The sequence below is a fragment of the Rattus rattus genome, chromosome 6 (genome assembly GCF_011064425.1).
Source record: "Rattus rattus isolate New Zealand chromosome 6, Rrattus_CSIRO_v1, whole genome shotgun sequence".
Taxonomy (NCBI): domain Eukaryota; kingdom Metazoa; phylum Chordata; class Mammalia; order Rodentia; family Muridae; genus Rattus; species Rattus rattus.
Window position 1 is genome coordinate 97,567,697 of NC_046159.1, and position 20,371 is coordinate 97,588,067.

The following is a 20,371-nucleotide window of genomic DNA, read 5'->3' on the forward strand; positions in this document are numbered from 1 at the left end:
CTCTTGCTAGATAACTCATAGTGCCAGAGAATATTTTCTCATATTGATTTTAATTCTACATCTCTAATAAAGCTACCGATTGATTCATTTTTCCCTTTGAGAAGGGCAAAAAATGGTTACTTTTGTCTCTTATCCAAAGCCCTTTTGGAATGAAGGAAGTTCATTTTTCTATTTCTTCTTGTTTTTATTAGTTCTTTGATACATTCGCGCAATGTATTTTAATCATTGACCCGTACTTCCCAGCTTCCCCAGACTAACCCCTTTGTTCCCCATCTTCTTAAATTTGTAGCCATTTTGTTGGTTTGTCTTGTGCACTATGTTTTCAGATTCTAACTTCTGTGCCCCCAAATCTAGTTACAATCTGGACATGGGCATTGTCATGAATATTGAAGAATCTCTTCTCTTATATCAATTCCTCCCAGTTATCTTTGATTAGTTAATAAAAAGCTGACAGCCTGTGACTGGGCAGAGGAGATAGGAAAGCTAGCTTTCCAATTCCAGCCAGGAGATTCAGAGGAAGAGCCAGGTAGAAAGTGTTGGCCATGAGGAAGGTGAGAGTGCATAAGAAAGGCCTTGAAATGGAGGAAGAAGGGAGGGGGGAAGGGGAGGAGGAAGAGGAGGGGGGACGGGGGGGGAGAGGAAATACCATGAGTCAGCCATGAAAAAGAAGTTGCTGGGAGTCCTCCATGAGGTCAGATAGCTACAGAAGAGTGAGCCAAGGAGAGACTGAATTCAAGTAACTTGGGACATGTGATCGGGAAAAGGCTAAGACAGCACAGAGAGTTAGGAATGTCTGCTCAGTTATTGTGCTTAAAGCTTGGTGAATAAATCAACAGGTCTCTGTCTCGATTATTTGGGAACTAACCTGGTTAGAGAAAACTGCAACTCTTAAATTTCATCTTATAGTGCTCCATGTTTTTTTTTTTTTTTAAATCCAGTAAACCTAATTTGTACTGCTGATATGTTCTGGGATATGTCCATCTACTAGTTTTATGAAGAACCTATGAGGGGGCCATACTACTAAAGAAAATTGACTCTCCTTCCCACTTATGTCTACCTTCCTTCTCTGTGCTAGGATGTAGATTGGGACAGTATTAAACTGACCCCTAAGAATGTATTCTTATGTGCTTAGATTAGTGTAAGTCTCACCCCTCGTCAGGAAGCTTCAGTGCTAAATGGCACATCTAGGTCATACTACCTCCTTGCAAGACTCAGGGAATTGTGGAATAGGGGGTAACAATATCGTAAGAACCATAAGTGGTAGTTTAATACAAGGAAAAGTTTCAATAGGAAAGTTGCCATTGCACTTGCCCCAGCTGTAACAGCCACAAGACAAATAAAGTCACGTCATTTCTGCTTCTTTTTGTCTTCTATTTTCCCCAGCGAGCCATTTATAGCAATTACTATATCCGAGACTCATTGATTGTTCTTCTTTATTCTTCTATGCTGATGTTTCTAGCATCCTGGATATTGGTAAGAGCATGGTTAACAATGTGGCATACGGTCACAGTAGCTGCTGAGTTGATAGACAACAAGCAAGTAACCACAATGGTGAGCTCGTATCTCCATGGGTGATTGTGACAGACACCCTCTGAGGATTCTTAAAGTGCAGGCAGAAAGATGACAATATCAAACCCACAGCCTGGTCATCTTAACATCTCTTTTTTATTCTAAGTGCTAATTCAAGAATCTTTATGGACTATATGTTTGAAATACTAATTATTTTAAATATCACAATGGTATCTATTATTTCTAAGCCATTAATTTTAAAAAATTAATAAAAATAATCTCAAAATCAAAGTGATATGAAGTAGGATATAACATTTTATGTAGGATTATTCATATAATTTTATCTCTGAGCAGGGACAATGAAATTTATTTTACACCAAATCTGCAGTGCCATCTTTTTTGATAAAGATCTTTCTCTAAATTGGCAACCAAAGATAAACAAAACCATATTACCACACTAGCCAAAATAGCTGAAGATTTTGAGAAACAGTCATTATTTAGTAAACACCATATTACTTTATGAGTCATTAAAATAAAATTAGATTATATAGTTCCATGGATGTTTAGTCATGAAATTTATCATCACTTAGTCTTACTATGTGATTATTCTTATCTTTGTGCATTACTTATCAAAAACACATTTTTTTCATTTTATGGGTTTTTTTGAAATTTTATTTTTCCAACTTTATTAAATTGGGTATTTCTATTTACATTTCAAATGGTATTCCCTTTCCTTGGTTTCCCCAGGCCAACATCCTCCCAACCCTCCCGCTTCTGTGTGGGGTGCCCCCTCCCATCCCCCCCTGTTACAGCCTCCCCAACAATCCCGTTCACTGGGGTCAAGTCTTAGCAGGACCAAGGCTTCCCCTTCCACTGGTGCCCTACTAGGCTATTCATTGCTACCTATGAATTTCGAGCCCATGGTCAGTCCACTTACAGTCTTTGGGTCATGGCTTAGTCCCTGGAAGCTCTGGTTGGTTGGTATTGTTCATATGGGGTCTTAAGCCCCTTCAGTTCTTTCAGTCTTTTCTCTGATTCCTTCAATGGAGGTCCCATTCTCAGATCAGTGGTTTGCTGCTGGCATTCGCCTATGTATTTGCCATATTGTGGCTGTGTCTCTCAGGAGAGATCTACATTCGGTTCCTGTCAGCCTGCACTTCTTAGCTTCATCCATCTTATCTAGTTTGGTGGCTGTATATGTATGAGCCACATGTGGGGCAGGCTCTGAATGGCCATTTCTTCAATTTCTGTTCTGAACTTTGCCTCCTTATCCCCTCCTATGGATATTCTTGTTCCCCTTTTAAAGAAGGAGTGAAGCATTCACATTTTGGTCATCCTTCTTGAGTTTCATGTGTTTTGTGTATCTTGGGTAATTTGAGCATTTGGGCTAATATCCACTTATCAATGAGTGCATATCATGTGTGAAAAACACATTTTCAAACCAGATTAACATGTATAATATCATTTAGCATGCATAAGAGTCATATGAAATAACTATGAAAGTATTATCATCTACATCTGACCTGTGATACAGTCAAACTTGCAGAAACCAAGCCATTGTTAAAAGCTGAGGAATTCAGTAAGTCTTGACACAGCTGAAGTACAATAGAGTGTTGATGTTTGGTCTGTTGCTAAATATTGTAATACTAAATTCTGTACCCAAAAAGTCTAATTGCTTACGAGTGAATTCTCACTTTTAACAGGTTTTGTTGAGTAAACCTTGTTCCTTAATTTAAAATTATGGTTTGTATAAAATGCAAGGGCCAATTACTGTAGAGATTAGAGATAGGGGGATTTTGAGTTACCTGGTTTGGAGTTGCAGTAAATGGAGAGAGGAGAAAGGAGACTAAGAGAGGAGGAGATGGATCATGAGCACATGGCCAGGAGAAACAACAAACATTTGGAGTATGCTGTAAGGATCCAAATATCACTGAATGAATATGGCAGTGTCAGATACTATGCAAAGATAAAGAGTGTTTATTCTGCAGAAACACCCAGCATGTGGGGGTCAACCATTCTTCTAAATGGTGACCCCAGACAAAGGCATGCAGGCATTCTTATAGGAAACTGAAAAACTCTTTAGAAGGATTAGGTAATCTATAATATCATTGGTGGGTGCTGGGGAGGTAAGTGGTTTGCATTCTTATGCCATGAATGTTTAACCACAGGATAAGGTAGGGCTGTCCAGCACAGATGGCCCATTCTGAAATAAACTATTTCCCCATTTTTGTGGTTATCTACAGGCTGTTCTTTGGGATGGGGTTTTATGATCTTGTTTCTGGATTTTCTGATCTGTTCCTAGGGCTGGTATCCTATAGTTTCTGGGACTTATGGTCTGTTCCTGGAGCTGGTGCCATGGTCTTCTTTTCAAAATCAGTCCTGGTCCTTAAATGGAGACAAATTGGGCTTGTGTTGTCTTTTCAATACCACTGGGGAAGTAGCCAGGCGAGCAGTTAGAAAGGTAGATTAGGACTTACCCCCAGTCATTATCACAGCCAATTAAAATAACTGTAGTCTGTGTCTCGTTCACTAGTATGTTAGACAGGGTAAGTTTAAATTAGTTCAATTACAACAGAGCAAGCATCTAAGCCTCCCCTGTACCAGATTCTTACTATTTCTAAGTACACTGAACCCAGAGCACTGGCCAGAGAGATCTGCCCAGGATACGTATGCACCAGAGGGAGAGAAACTTCTGGGAAAGCAGTTTTGTAAAGGAGAAGAAAACAAGTCACTGCTAGGAAGAAGACCAGGATCCCAGGCCTGGTGTGACTGAGTAGCTTGCTCCCTCTCACTCAGGTTCCTCCTGCTGTGAGGCCTTGAGTATTGCAGGAAGCATGGAAGGGGAGCTGTGCGGAAGACCCTCAGGCTACAACCGTGTGTGCCTTACTCCAATCAGGTAACAGTGATTACCGTTAGACTGGCAAAAGATGCATTGTTTCTAGCATGGTGCTCTGTACAATAATGTAGATTTCATATGCTCTGCTCTCTCACAGGCTGAGGCCTAACACATGTGGTGTGCTGTCAAGTGAAGAGCAATGGCAAGATCAAGCATAATTCTCAATTCTGTGCAGTTACTGGCTGTGCAATATAGGGCAGGTTACTAAATCATTTTGAAATGATGTCTTATCTGTTAAGCTGAGGAAAACAGTGCTTTTTTTCATGTGCTGTTGCAGAAAATAGGGAGATACTTGAGAAGCACTGGGGAGAATTTTAAGCATAAATTCATGCATCTTCCTTGACTTTCTCTCAGTCCTTTGAAAGCTGTGACTAATGTGGAAAGAATACATCTGAGGAGGCAATGACACCAAAATAACATGCTTATATGAGTGTTCAAATGTAGTGTTAAAATGTAGAGATATTTAAAAACCTCTCTCATACTCAAGGTTGTTCTGAAGTTGTACACATACACACATACACACACACATATTTCCTGGTAGAGTTGCTCTGATGAGCTTTTAGTTTCATGTCATAGTGAGTTACAAATTGAATTGAACACCTGTTTAATCTTTTTATCTAAGTCTTTTGAGCATTTTTGAAATGATATGAGAGTAAATACCATCCTTTGAGTGTATTTCTCCCACAAAGCCTTAAGTTTTAACCATAATAAACAGTAGATAACTTAAAGAATATAAAATTGGTTCAAGATAGATGAGAACAATCATGACTCTATCTAGTAATAATGATAGTACTATACAGTACAGTACTTTATAGTGACTTCCGTCAAAAAGCAAAATTGATTTACTTAGGTTTTTTTCTTGTGCAGGTTTTGGAGCAAAGGTTGTGGATTTCTGATGACTGGAAAAGTGTACCTTTTGCAGAGATAAGATAATGGCAGGAGACAAGATGTTATTCCCAAGTGGGCTGAGAATGCAGACCAGCCAACAAAATACTATGGTAGAACAGAACATGGAAGAAAAAGGTTTCCCTCTGCTTCTTTATTTCATCAGAAAACAATAATAAGGGGTCAAACAGAATAAAAAGAATTAAGGTACAGTGAATATAATGACCTGCAGATGGCAGATACAATGTAGAGTCAAAGATGTTACTCTTGAGTGTCACCAATGCTAGAAGGATAGAGGAAGGGTGAATGGTCATTGAAACGGTGTTAAAGACACCACTTTATCACACTGAGCTGGTTGCTTAGTTCCAGTCTTCTCTTCAAATAAACCCAAAGACTCTTTCATATTCTGACTATGTCCTTCACCTGGTTACATGTACATGGAACTTCGGTGAGATTCCTAAAAGTCCTGTTGTCAGACTTATTGTATCTTTGACCTGGGGATGTAAAATGTTCAAACAACTATTTGTTTTCCTTGATACTTTTATCCTGTGTGATACCTTTTCACTCTTATACAGTTTTTATGCAATTGCAATAATGGCAAAATGTCACCCTTATATCTTTGTAATGGAAATTCTTCAAAAGCCTTCTTTCATGTTTATTCTGAACACGACTTCTCTATAAACCTGTTTTGGTTAATGGTATAGAGTAAGAGGAAATTAAACAAACATCTTGACTGTTCTTTGCCTTTCATTTAAAGGAAAAAACAAAGCCCATGCAATTAAACTTTGTCTTTTGTCGGATTAAATTTATCTGCTCATTTGGGTGATTCTCATAGTAAAGTCATATACCAAGTACTTCCTCCATTCCTAGCCCTTGCTATATTTTCAGTAGGGGTTGCTTAATCAGGACCAGTATTTATGCAGCATTGTTAGAGGTATATACTGGAGCAGCATATGTATAGACTCCTTAGCATACACTTATGCCAATAAGGAAGATGGAAACCGCTTTAAAAGAAACCACAGAGAACTACACCTTAAATAATGAGGAATCCAATCTCACATGGTTCTGGAAGAGACAGGAGGAATTCATGACTCTTGGCTCCTCTGCTTTGCTACCTCCTACCTCTTTGTAACCTGTACATCTGTCTTTGCCTTTCTGGCTGTGCTTTGGAATTGGGTTAGTATTGGTACTTAGAGGCCAACTCTAATAATCAGTATATACCCACGACCTCAGAAACCTATATGGCTTTAAAGCGTTTTTATTTCTGTTCCCACAAACTCATAGAAAATACATTGTATATCTCCATTCTCTCCTGAGTATTCATCTTGATCTCTGTTTCCACAACACTCTCTTCACAGCACCCTTGACCTCAGCGTTCCTCAGGCTGTAGATCAGGGGGTTCAGCATGGGGTTGAAAAGGCTGTAAAACAGGGAAAGGATCTTTTGCTGTGTTTCTGGGTGCTGGGTCTTGGGTGCCATATACATGACAATGGCGCTGCCAAAGAAGAGCCCTACCACACAGAGGTGGGAGGAACAGGTGGAGAAGGCCTTTCTGCGACCTTCCCCTGACTGGATCCTAAGGATGGCTGTCAGGATACGTGTGTAGGAGACCAGCACAAAGCACAGTGGTCCCACTAAGATCAATACAGAAGCTGCAAAGATGACAATTTGGTTGAGCGTTGTGTCAGCACAGACCAACTTGAGGACAGACAGGATTTCACAAAAGAAGTGGTTGATTTCATGGCGCCCACAAAATGGCAGCCTCAGGATAAGAACAACGTGGACCAGGGCTAGGAGGGAGCCACATGTCCAAGAAGCAACAGCCATAATGGTGCACACTTTCCAGCCCATGATGACAGAGTATTGTAAGGGTTGGCAGATGGCCACATACCGATCATAGGACATCATCACCAAGATGAGACACTCAGTGTGAGCAAAAGCCATGTATAAAAATGTCTGCATTATACATGGGGCAAAAGAAATAGATTTTTTCTTAGCGAGAAGGTTTGCCAACATCTTGGGGACGTTGTTGGTAGCGTATGAAATATCGACAATGGCCAGGTGGGAAAGAAAGAAGTACATGGGGGTGTGCAGTCTGCAGTCAAGCCAGATGAGCCCCAGAATGACTCCGTTCCCCAACAGAGTGAAAATATAGAGAAGGGAGAAAAGGCCACAGAGGAGCATCTGCATCTGTGGGCTGAGTAGGAATCCCTGCAGGATGAACTCTGGGACCCATGTCTGGTTCTCTGTCATACCCTGTGACAGGTCCTGTGGCGGTCACTGCTGTGGGCAATGAAATGTGTGCTGAGGAGCAAAGACAAATTTGAATTAGTTGTTACAAAAATAGAGGATTGGTTCATTATGCACAGTGAATTTCAGTTAGCAACCACTTTCAGAATCATTATGTCAAATCATTTAATACATAGTAACAAAGAATGAAAACCCATTACAAGTAACAGATATGATCAAAAGCCATCATGTGATATTTCCACTTCTGCATTTATTTTTGAACACAAGATCATGGTGGCAGCCAGAGTTTATCTTTCCGATTATTTAGCTATTTTATTTTTGAGAGGAGACTGGATTGCAGCTGTATATCACATGTTTTGCTTTCTATTCAGTCTTCAAGGTTTGTTTCTACATTCTCGACCAACTCTTTACCGCTTTATGAATTATGCACAGTGCATTGCACATGGCAGAAACTCAACCAGTCATTGAAGAGTTAGTATACAAGTGATTTAAGTAAGAGGTGATTACAAATGCAACTTCAAGGGGAGTCTGTTTTACTGTGTTTACTAGTCTTAATGCTTCAGCAAATAAAACTTTTACTACAGCTTTTGCTTCTTGATGTTATCCACACAATTCTACCTCTTCACTTTGAAGGCATAAGGAAAGAATGACATCGGTAACATGACCAGAGGTAATAGAAGCAGTTCTTGAGATATTACCAAGGTAAAAGGTTTAGCAACAATTTAAACACCATAATCTTCTTACTAATATATAATCCCTTTTCTGAAAGCTGGTCCTAAAACAGTAACACACACAATTCAGTGTATAGTGCAAGGATGTATGGATGTATGGATAGATGGCATGAATGTAATTTACATTGCATTGAAAATAGTATTGTATAGTCTCAATATAAGGACTTTGACTTATCTTATTGTAGCTTGTTTTGTTCTGTTTGGCTGTTGTCTCTTGAAGGCCTGCTCTTTTCTGAAGAGGAAATGGAGGAGAAGACCCAGAGCAGAGGGAGGTGGAGAGAAACCTGGAAGAAGTAGAGGAAGGAAAAACTCTGGTCTGGACTTACTATATGTGAGGAGAAGCTATTTTCAGTGATAATTCAAAAAATAAAAATAAAAAGAATAAAACAAAAAGGATATACTGCGTATTAATCAAGATTTCCCAACTCTTTTCTCTCTGGTTTTCATTCTACCACAAATATGGTTATAGGCACTACAGGAATGGCAAGATCAAAAGTTCCATACAAATATAGAAATACTGAATGATCAAGGGGTCATTCCTAATGTGAAGTTTATGACTCAATGTCTGAAAATGCCAAGTCCATCTTAAGCACAGAACACTCATTGCTCAGAGGTTGACCCTGTGTTTCCCATTCAGTGTCCTGGTTTGTGAAGCCTTTCTTCCCTTCAGACCCAGCTTTGCTAAGTGGCTACACTTTGAAAAAGATCCTTTACTCACGGTGGTACCAGAGCTGTCCTGCTTCAGGAAGGTGATCACACTGAGAAGAAACTGCCCTGAGCATCTTGGTCTTTATGTGGGTCCCAAACAACTGGAGTGTGGGCTATCCCCAAAGCTGCTGCCTGTGTGTGAGATATGTTCTTCTAGCTGGGCTGCCTTGTCTGGCCTTAGTGAAAGAGGAAGCACTGAGCCTAACAGCGACTTGATGTGTCAGGGTGGCAGGATACTTAGGGGTGTTCCCTACCTGCTCAAAGGAGAAAGGGGAGGGGGATGGGAGATGGCAGAAGGATTGTGGCAATGGGTTAACCAGGAGGGATTGGCGAGAAGGATGTAAAGTGAATAAGTAAAAAAAAATAAATTAAAAAAAAAAGAAAGGAAGGAAGGAAGAAAGAAAGAGAAAGAAGGAAAAATCTGCTGCTGCTGCTGCTGCTGCATTGAAATCAGAGGAGCTTTTGGAGGTCAGACCTGAGATTCTTACTTTTTCTAGTGGCTTTGCTGAAAGAATTCACACAAATACGAATTCTCACTATTCTCTTGATGAAGACTAATGCAGGGTCTGGGAGCCTGCATGGTGGTAGGAAAACAGGAAGGGTAGGTTTTATGGTGAGCTTATCTTCATCAAGCTCTCCCTGATTATCTCCAAGGGTCCCCAAGGGGACAATGATGTGTGAACCTCATATTTAACGTCTACCAGGAAAACAAAGTGCTGTTTATGATTCTGTCTCTACTTCTATGGGCTTTGGGGGATAGATGTTTAGAGAAAAGTGCCGGCAGGTGATGATGATGTAATGCCTAGCTGTATCAGTACACAGTAACTGCTTCCAGTTAGGGAAGCATGCATGCTATTGGGACCATGATATATATTATACTCCTAAAGTTTCTGGATGGCAATGGGTTCATGAGTCTTCATCTTGCCTCATAATGGGTCAAGTATGGCTTTCAAAATGCAGAATAAGCATTATCCTGAGATAATGCCAATATGAATTTTGATAGATAAGAAAAAATATTTATTGACCTGTTCACACAGTGAAGTGTGTGTGTATATGTCATCCAGTATAGTGCTTGATCCAGTATACTGCATCCAGTATAGATGCAGAAAAAAGGAAAGACAGAAGCCAAAGTTTAGCTGCCCTTGAGATGCTATGGCTTAATCCCCTGACATTCAACAGATGGGATGAATCTGATCCCCAGAATTCTGATGATTTGACCATGATATACAATGAAATTGGTAAGCACAATGCTGCCTCAGACTGTGAGGGGTTCATATTCATATTCATGCAATAAAGTATAAATGGAGGGTCCTTTAATGTTTTCTGATTCTCTTTTATGTGTACACAGAGTGTGTTTGTGTGTGTGTTGTTTAGGTAAAGTTTTGTAGAGAAATAACTGAGACTACTAATCAGAATACAATTCATTCTTTAATAGAGAGATTCATGCTGCTAATCTGTAACAAAGAAGGGAAGAAACTATCTCTGCCATTTTGCATCTCAACAGAAAAGAGCATATCTAAAGGCCAGGCTTTAAGAAAAGTATGCAGTTAAACTTGATGAACGTCATGTGCCTGTGTGTTGATATATACAAGGGTTTTGAACAAGAAACTAGTTGTACTATTTTGAAGTTCATTAACGATACCTGGGTAAAACATATGTATCTCAGATACGTGTGATTGTTAAAGCTTTGGTAATAAAAAGTATAAATTAAAGACGTCACAGATTTAAAGTGACCAGATGTGAAGAACATGAAGATTATATATCATATCATAGATCATAGCATATCAGATGACTAGTGGTTAAGAGACATGAAATGAAATGTTCATTTCAGTCATGAGCATTTTTGGCTGCCTTCTGAGAAATGAAATGTTTTTCATGTACAAAAGTAGATTATAGTTCATTGTTATTTTAATTTTAAAAATTTATTAAAAACTCACAACTAAAGATATTTTGCATTAGAATTAACCAGACCCAAAGTCTGTACCACTCAATGAACTTTTATACACTTAGAGTAGCCATTTAAGGCTGTGAAGCTTTGCATGGGATTGTATATTTTCACTATTGAGTTTATTTTTATATACAACCTATATTAATATAAATCATAAAATAATATAATAAATGCAAAGTAAGTCTGCAGTTGCTTGAAACCATGACTGTGTCCAGGAAAAAATAGCATATTTTAGCATCACTTCCTATTTGTATTGACCCACACAAAATGATTTTTAGCAACAAGTAATCTTAATTTACGAAGGGCCTGCTTTTAGGATGTCAATCAACATTTCAGTACAAGTCCGCAATAACCACCAAGGAAAGTACAAGTGCTAACAGCTAAGTAAAATAAGAACTAATGAGAGAATGTGCTGCTAAGAAGTGGGTAATCAAAGATTGTGGAAATAAGATCGCTGACAGTTTTCCCTGGCAGAAATCAAGTGTGTTAAAATAGCACTACCCCAGTACCAAAACTTTCCCTCTTCAATTCAAACATTCGAAATTCCTCAACACATTCAGAATGTGCTGAAGACAAGGAAATCATGAGATTTTACATTTCATGTCTCCTCTAATCATGGGACCAAAGTTCCTTATATCTCCCAGGATCATAGTAGACTCAAAGAGAAAGAAAAGGAATAATGACATCTTCAAACACAGAAAAAATAATGTTCTATATGCAAAGAATTAATGGGTATTAATAAATAAATTGCATATCTGCCAAGGACAAGCCTCTGCTTGGAGAGGGGTTTCTAGGAAGGGGTGTTTGAGAGTAGTAAAAGAATGACATGAGATCAATTGTGGGGAAAAATGACAGCTTTGTGTTCTACTCAAGCTGGCTCTCCAGATAGCTGAGTGTATAACTCAGCTCTTGCAGACCAAAGCCCAGTCTTTTATTTACATATCAATTCAATCATTACCCCAGGTTCCTTTGGATTATGCCACAAATCAGCATTTTATGAGTGCATGCCCTTGATTCTTAGAAAGAGAAAGCAAGTAACAATGAACTCAGAGATCTGCCTGCCTTGTAAGCACAAACAATAAGTTAATCTGGGTGGGATTCCATTCTGAGATTACCATTACCATCATGCCTGGACCTAAACTTGCTCTGTCTCAAACTGACCTCAGACTCAGAAATCTGCTTGCCTTTGGAAGCACAGACAATAAGCTAGCTGGGATCTGGCTCTGAGATCACCATTCCCACCTTGCCTGCACCTAAATTCCCTCTGGCCTGGGCTAACCTTGAACTCAGAAATCTACTTGCCTTTGTATCTTTCTGATAGGCTGGATTATTAATGCCTTGTTTCTTTGAGGTCCACAAAGTCCCTCACACGATTCATATTTCATCCTTATATTTTGCATAGTTGAGAAATTATACATTCTTGAACCCATATTTTCAGAGTTCTTTCTCACAGCCTTGAAAGTCACATTTACCATTTGCTGAGGAACCATTCTCTCCTCCCAAACTTGTGCTGTTTCTAATTATCATGGAGTCATGGAGAGCATTCCCTGGGGGGGGGGATGAAAATATGTATTAGTATATATAAATATACATTATTATATAAGCAAGCCTATGCCTAACAGCTGCCCATTCCCTACTGGCTCTGCTCCAGGGGCGGGAAACCATGTCACCCCAAACCTTCCACAGCCATGCAGGACTCAGCACATATCTGTGAATTTCTTGTTTTGTCTTTTTGGTTTTTGCCTTTTTGAAAACCATTAAATTAAATTCTCCCATTATGCCCACTTCCATCATTTTCCATTACTAAGCATGTGGTGAAATTTACATATAATACATGAGTGTTTCTCAAAGTATCACCCAAAGACAATGCTTTATTTTTAAGTGAGTCAAAAACACTTAGCAAAATTTAAAGTTTAATGGAAGTATATAGTTATATTTTTAAAAAGTTTCATATATAGGAAAAACCATAGGGACCATTTAATCCAAGGCTATCATACTCACTGCATGTATTATAAAGCAAGATAAGATATGGGTTCTTCAAGACCAAGGACAAATTTAAGATAACTCTGACATCTCAAACCCACTGTAGTTAACATATCATGTTTATTTTTCTTCTCAGCTTTTCCCCTGTTATGTTAATTTTATTTATTTCCTCTAAAGCTCTATAGCCCAGACTGCCTCAGAATTGTGGCAATTTTTCTCCCTTAGCCTTCTAAGTGCTGAGATTACAGATGTGAACTACCATATTTACAAAAATAACAACTTTTAAAAATTCTATATTTCAAAGAAGTATAAAAGGTTAAAATTTATCTGTATCTATATCTATCTATTTATATGCAGTATATATATGTATATATATATGTGTATATATATATATATATATATCCTATATTCCTTGATATAGTCTCAACTTGTTGCTATGAAATAAGCCTAAGTATGATTTATTCATTGACTTGATTATTTAACAACACACTTCTGTGGATTTTAGGACAAAGACACAAGAAGACACATTTACTGCTCAGAAAGAAAGTTCTTCTAGCATAGGAAAGAATGAAGTAATGAAAATGACCTGGGATTTTATTTTGTGGCATATGCTGCTTTGCTAGATAATGGCAGTGACATTGGAGACAAGAATACAACACAACACTAAGCCTTACCATACTCCTGGTATACAGGCAAGAAAATGCTAGAGTCTAGAAAAAGCTAAGCACTGTATAGCACATCATTTGGGTCCATGGTGGTTTTGGAACACAAACCAGAGAGGAGAATAACCAAGGACATAGTTGAAGAAGCAGTTGGGAAGAATATTTTGTGTGTTCAAATATATTTTCAAAATAAATTAGAGTTTATATTGCTGAAAACCAGGCACCAAAGGTTTCAGGAGAATTGCTTGTGGAATTTTTTTTAAGCATTTTTTCTTATTGTTTTAAATTTGTGTGTATGAATGCATGTGTATATGAGTGTGTGTGTGTATGTATATGTGTGTGTTATGTGTATGTGTGTGTATATGCATGCGTTGTGTGTATGTGTGTGTGTGTGTTGTGTGTATGTGTGTGTGTGTATGCATGTGTTGTGCATGCATGCACACAATAACCCTAAGGGTACAATAGTGGTACAGTGACCAAGAGCTCTCTAATTGCATTTGAGATCTGCTCAACATAAGAAAATCAATGCACTACTACAAACCGAGTGAGCTAGCCTGGGCTTGTGAAATCATAGGTCTCGGAGGACAACCTACAATTACCACTCTACTAAAACAGCACAATCTCTAACTAAACTCCAAATATTTCTCTTTACACCCAAAGATAATTCTCAGCCCTAATCAAGGAAACTTCTGTTTGCAACAAATGGAAACCATTACAGAAAGCCACAACCAGTCAAAATGTAGAGTTTTGGAGCTCAGTACAAGCGGATACATCTACAGCACAAGTACCACACCTAAATCTCAGGGATCATTGAAGAAGAGGGGACAGAAAGATTTAAGATCCACGGATGAGGGCGTTACGTCTCCACGAGGAGATTATGTCTCCAGGAAATATCAGAAGCCTCAACGTTAAGTCTTACAAACATGGCTGCTAAACAAGATATGAACGAGAAGGACATCAATAGATACTCTAATGTGAAAGGGGAGTAAGTTCAGGAAACCCAACCTAAGTAAAAGAACTACAGGCAACTACGGAGTACTGAGAGAAGGAGAACTAGTCATTTCCAGGGGAGAATACATCAACTGGCTCTCCAATATAAATGGTCATCCGTAAAACTATTGCCATATTATTGGCACTCTACAGACTAAGCAGGTTGTTTTAATATATTTAGGTATATATAAATATGTGTTTATAACAATATAGGAACGTATAAATAAACAGGAATATATTTCTATTTTTAATATAGAAACAAACACAAAATAATAGTAGCACACATACGCATATGTAACAAAGAAAATGAGATGATGAATTGAAAAGTAAGTAAGGGATTTACGTACATGGATGAGTTTGGGGGAGCAAAGAGTTGGGGTAAATAATGTAATTATATTATAATCTCAAAAAAACTTAAAAAAGTATTTGGCAGTATAACAGACTTTTTATCTTTGCTCTGGTAGTTGATACCATTAAACATCAGACCCGTGAGATTCTCAAATATTAAAATTCCTCGACTTAAGTCTCATCTGTCTTCTTTGTTACCTCCTAATATTCTTACTCTCTCCTGTATTTGCCATGTTTGAGAACTGCAGGTTGAGTCTGGGGCCTCCTGCTTGCTGGTCCAGCATGCCAGTTAGAAGCGCTGTCCTCAACGCTTCTCAGTTCTCCATTTCTCTGCTTGCTTCTCATCTTCTTTGTCTTCTTATTTTATCTCCCTTTTCCCTTCTAATCTTCCTTTCACTGTCTCTTTGCTTCTATGCTCTCTCTTTCTTCCCCCATTACAGGGGACCTTTTCTCTTCAGACTACAAATTGTGTCCAGCATTGCTTGATCATAAGTTAATAAAGAATGTCTAACAAAAGAATTTTGATAACAAGGTTAAAAATTGAAGAGACAGATGAAACAAAAACAAAACAAATGAATGAAACAGAACTAGAAAATTTGAAAAACCTACTGTTTTGAATCTCCAGTCAGTGTTAGCCTATTCACAGTGCCCCCTGCCTTCCACATACTGGAGAAGTGAAAACTGTCTAGTGACTAAGTCAGTATCTAGTGATGTGGCATTTCCTCCTTATCCAAGAAGCTTCATTGTAAGAAAACATAATAGTAATTTAAATTCGTTCTTTCCCCTTCTTGACAAGCAGCTATTAGGCTGGTCTTTAGTAATTATAGAGTTGTTTTGTTATAAAAGTCTAACAGTGAATTCCTTGCATGTGGTCAACAGTTGTCACTGTGTAGTCGGAACAATCTAACAGTATGACTATTAGTCTCAAGGCAGCCAGGAGGCTTTTTCTTCCCTTTGATGTCTGGCATGGAAATATCCTCCCATAGAATTTTAAATATCCTCAAAGCCCAAGGCTCTCAGATACCATGATACACCTTGGTTGTGTAGGGGAAAGTCAAATATTTCAGATGTGCTTTCCCGCTCATGCATCGAACCAATGCAGATAAGACACATTATCTAATGCTGAATTGAACCAATGCAGATAAGATACATTATCTAATGCTGAATTGAACCAATGCAGATAAGACACATTATCTAATGCTGAACTGCCAGTGATGGATACATTCTTCTGACACACACTAGAACCTTCTGATTTAAACTTGTATATTTTCCTCGGTATATTCTCTGTGTGGATGCATGTTTGGCTCCTTTCTCAATATAAAAATCTTGACCTGAGTTCATGTCTATTTCTAGAAAGACATTAAGTCTATCAAGAGCTTAATATGCAATGGTAACAGTAACAGGTTCAGTACCCAGGGTCTGTCAGGAACTGGGCTAAGACAATTTCATAAGTTCTGTGCAACACTTGTGAAGTATATGAAATCATTGAATAGGAACAAGAAAGTTAGGAATCTAAGAGATTAAAGGAATCTTGACGCTTAAACTTGGGTATGAGAAACTGTAAATACCATGTCTTTAAATCTTGCCTTTGTCTTTTATGGCGTGCTGCACTTGAGAGCCTTAGAGATGTGTTAATGACAAGCCATATGGCTAGACACTCTGCTGCCTGCTAAGCTTCAATAACCCATATGTTTATCACACAGAACATCTTGTAAAGTGCTTCAGCATACAAGCTCTTGGTAAAGAAAATCATCACTCAGAGCAAAATTTAATTTTACGTATTTTAATACAATAGTATTCATATTGTAGGTAACATTTCCTATGGTGTTTACCACTTGCCATAATGATCTAAGTAATCTACCAATGCATATAAATATAATAATATCCCACTCTGGGAAGAAAACCTAATTAACCAAATTATTTCTTAGATAGTTAATTTTTTTCCATGCAATAAGCAGTAGTGTTTTTGTGAATGAAGACTTTTGTTGTATCTTGGCTTAACTTTTAAATTATCAGATTGGTACTTAGTGAGTAAAATTAAAAACTATTGTGGGATTTTCTTGGACCTGCCAGTGAAATAAAGGAGGTTTTAATATAGTTTAAAGCTTAGGTCTTTTGCCTGGGCAGTCTCCTAGCTAGTTCATCTTAATTAACTGGACGATTTAGGCTATGACCTGTCACATGACTAGCTCTTAACCCTTTGCTGGGAAGTTTCACTCCCCACTTCCTTCCCAGCAATTGGTCATCAGCTCTTTGTAATAACCAATCAGTAGTGCGGCAACCTCTGGCACATTTCTAGATTGCCTTTAGGCAGGTAAGAAAGAATGAATATTTACAAAATAGAAAACCTGGAGATGGGCCATAGAAATGACAATACCAGCATCCTGCTGTACTCAAATATCTGTTGTACAGGATTAACAACTGAAGTTATGGACAGTGTGACACAGATACAGACACCTTCACACAATGTGAAGAAAAGTTACACTAACAAGAAACACATTTTTTTCATGACTAGAATAGATAACACATTTATTTTCATAACTTGAATAGGTAGAGGAAGGTGATTTTAATTTTAATTTTGTTCTTTATTACTTATATGGGTTTTGGTAAATGTCTAATGTGTCTGAGTTATTTCTTCATATATATTCTCAGTATATTATCAGCCAATACTGGCAGTCCTAATTGGAGCAATATAGAAAGATAAATAGACAGTTACTACTCCAAATTATAAAATTATACTTTCAAAAAGATATTTAATTTGTTCTTCAATTTTTCAAATATGTTATTTATGTTTATTTTATGCATTTGAGTATGTATGTACATGCACATGAATTATATGTATATACCCTGTGGACCTCTTGGTGCTTGTGGAGGTCAGAAAAAGGCCTCAGATCTCTTGGAACTGTCATCACAGGTAGTTATGAAGCACCAAGAGAACACTGGGAACTGAACTCAGGTCATCTGCAGGAGCAGTTCAACTGCTATATCATTGCTCTAATCTCTCCTTTTCAATCTTAAGGACTTATCATCTCGTTGCTTCACATTTCTGTGTGTATATAAATAATTCCTCTATATTTTCTCTAGCAATTTTAGAGTTTAAAATATATTTGTATGTATCTGATCCCAGCAAAACTGAATATAGTTTTGTGTTATTGGGCACTGGATTCATCTTTCTTAAGTAGCTTGTATTCATCCCTTCTTCATTTAATTCATCTCTCTGCCTATAATGTGTATCCTGGGTCCTAGCAGAAAGGAAGTGCTGAATGTTTGCTGAATGAGTGATGGAATGAACTAAAAGTAGGAAGTTAGGGAAAGAAGGAACAAGAGAATGGGGGAAGGCAGAATAAAAGCTGGTCAAGAAGTATGTATTATTATTTACTTTTATTGTTCTTTTGAGAGTTGAATGTAACTATCTTTGACATATTTTGTCAAATCTTTCTCTGGTTCATCACTTTGACTGTCCATTAATTAAATGTCATTGTCTGGGATAAAGGTGTGTACTAAAGGTATGTCTATATTCCAGCCAGAGGCATTAAATGTATGTTATTCCAGTCACACAGACCTAGAAGGTCTTTAGATGTGATCCATTGCCAAAGCAGTCATGTTGCTGAATTAAAATTTCGTTACACTCAGTGCTAAACACATGCATATATAAATATACAAGCAACACTAAATAGACCCAGTCACTCTTGAGTGTATTGGTATGTGTGTGAGTCATAAGTATGCCAATGAACCTGCCCATAGGTAGGCATTTAGATGATTTATATGTCTTTATTAGTCACTTTACCTTATTTTTGAGACTTTACTTGGACCTGGAGCTTCACTGTCTACCAACCCACTGAGATCCACCTGTCTTCATTTTCTCACTATTAGGGTTGTTGTAGACTCATGCCATCATGCCTAAATAATAATAAGTATTTTATTAGAACACACTCTCTTTGCCAAACAGATGTCAGGAAAGAATATTGAAAGTGATGAGGAAAGGGTTACTCTATAATTTTATACTCTGCTTTATTATCACTCAAGAAAGAAAAATGAACATATTTAGATACAAAACAGCATAAATTGTCTACCTATGTTTTTGGTGAAAACATCTATGCCTATGGCTGGACAAAAAGGGTCTACATTAAGCATCTATATTTCATTATACTTGGATTTCTCCATAAACACAACTTACCAAAATTTAATCACTATGAAGTAAATACTTTAAATAGACATAACAACCCAAGAGACAGAAGCAGTGATTAATGTGTCTCCCAACTAATAAAAATCTAGGCAAGATGGATACAATTCAGAATTATATAATACTTTTAAGGAAAAACAAATGTCAATTCTTTTAAAATGATTTCATAAAATAGAGAAAGAAAGAATGTTCAAATTCTTTTATTGAATCCAAGTATTACCTGGTATTGAAACAAAAGATTCACAAAAATAGAAAATTAAAAGCCAATCTCTCTGATGAACATAGATAACAAAAATTCTCAATAGAATGTTTGTGATTGCAATCTAAATTCAAAAGCACATTAAAAAGATTACCTACTATATGGATGTATTACACATGTTCAAATATATGTGGATCCATGTATGTGTATGTAGGTGGGGGAGGTGACAATTACATGTTGCTTGACTTTCTGAACCACATTATAAGTTTCAGCAAGGTCTCTGGAAGCTAGAGCTTTCCAAGTCAAGTTAGTCTACTTAGTCAGCTTGTTCCAGGGTCCTGGCAGCCATTGTAGCTATCCAGCATTCACATGGGTTCTAGGAATGAGACCTTCATCACTTCTTGGCCTTTTGGCTAAGATGAAGTGTGGAATGAGACCTCCAATCATCACACTTGTATGCAAATGCCTTACCTGCTAAGACATCTCCCAGGCCTTTCTGTTTTGTGTGTTTGTGTGTGTGTGTGTGTGTGTGTGTGTGTGTGTGTGTGTGTGTGTGTGTGTATCACTTTTCTCCATGTGATCAGTTCAGAGGTTATCACATTATCACATTTGGTAAATTTGTTCCTAGCTGAGCAAATTTAGTTTTATTTCAGTCAGTGAATATTTTATTTCTACAATTTGTAATTTATCTTTTAGTGATCCTTTTCCTTACTTTAAAGTTGAATTTCTTTTCTTTATAATTCTTTAAAACATCAGATACTGTTAAACTCTTTACAGAAAAATTAATAAAGACTACCCAAACAAACCAGATCTTTGCCAAGCCCTTGCAAAGATGGGCACTGTCTCTTTTTCTGTCCTCCTCTCTCTTGTTCAACACTCATGTCTGTTTCTGAACCATTTAAAAGCAAACAGCAGGGAAGTCTCTACTCAGTGCTCCAATTCAAATTTCACAGGACACAAGCACAATCTCACATAGCTATCATGTAATACACTCAGACATGAAGAAACATTTCTGACACCATAACTGTGGGAATCCTTCAGCTTACAGCAGGGTTTCTTTTATTTTCTGCTCCAGGACC

The 20,371-nt window shown here is 37.7% G+C and overlaps 1 protein-coding gene across 1 annotated transcript; it reads right to left on the minus strand.

Annotated features, from left to right (window-relative positions):
• Positions 1-6,610: 6,610 nt before the first annotated feature.
• LOC116902858 (olfactory receptor 2A5) lies at positions 6,611-7,543 on the minus strand. The gene has a single exon (XM_032905187.1). The coding sequence runs from the start codon at positions 7,541-7,543 to the stop codon at positions 6,611-6,613; it is 933 nt and encodes a 310-aa protein (XP_032761078.1).
• Between the last annotated feature and the right edge of the window lie 12,828 nt (positions 7,544-20,371).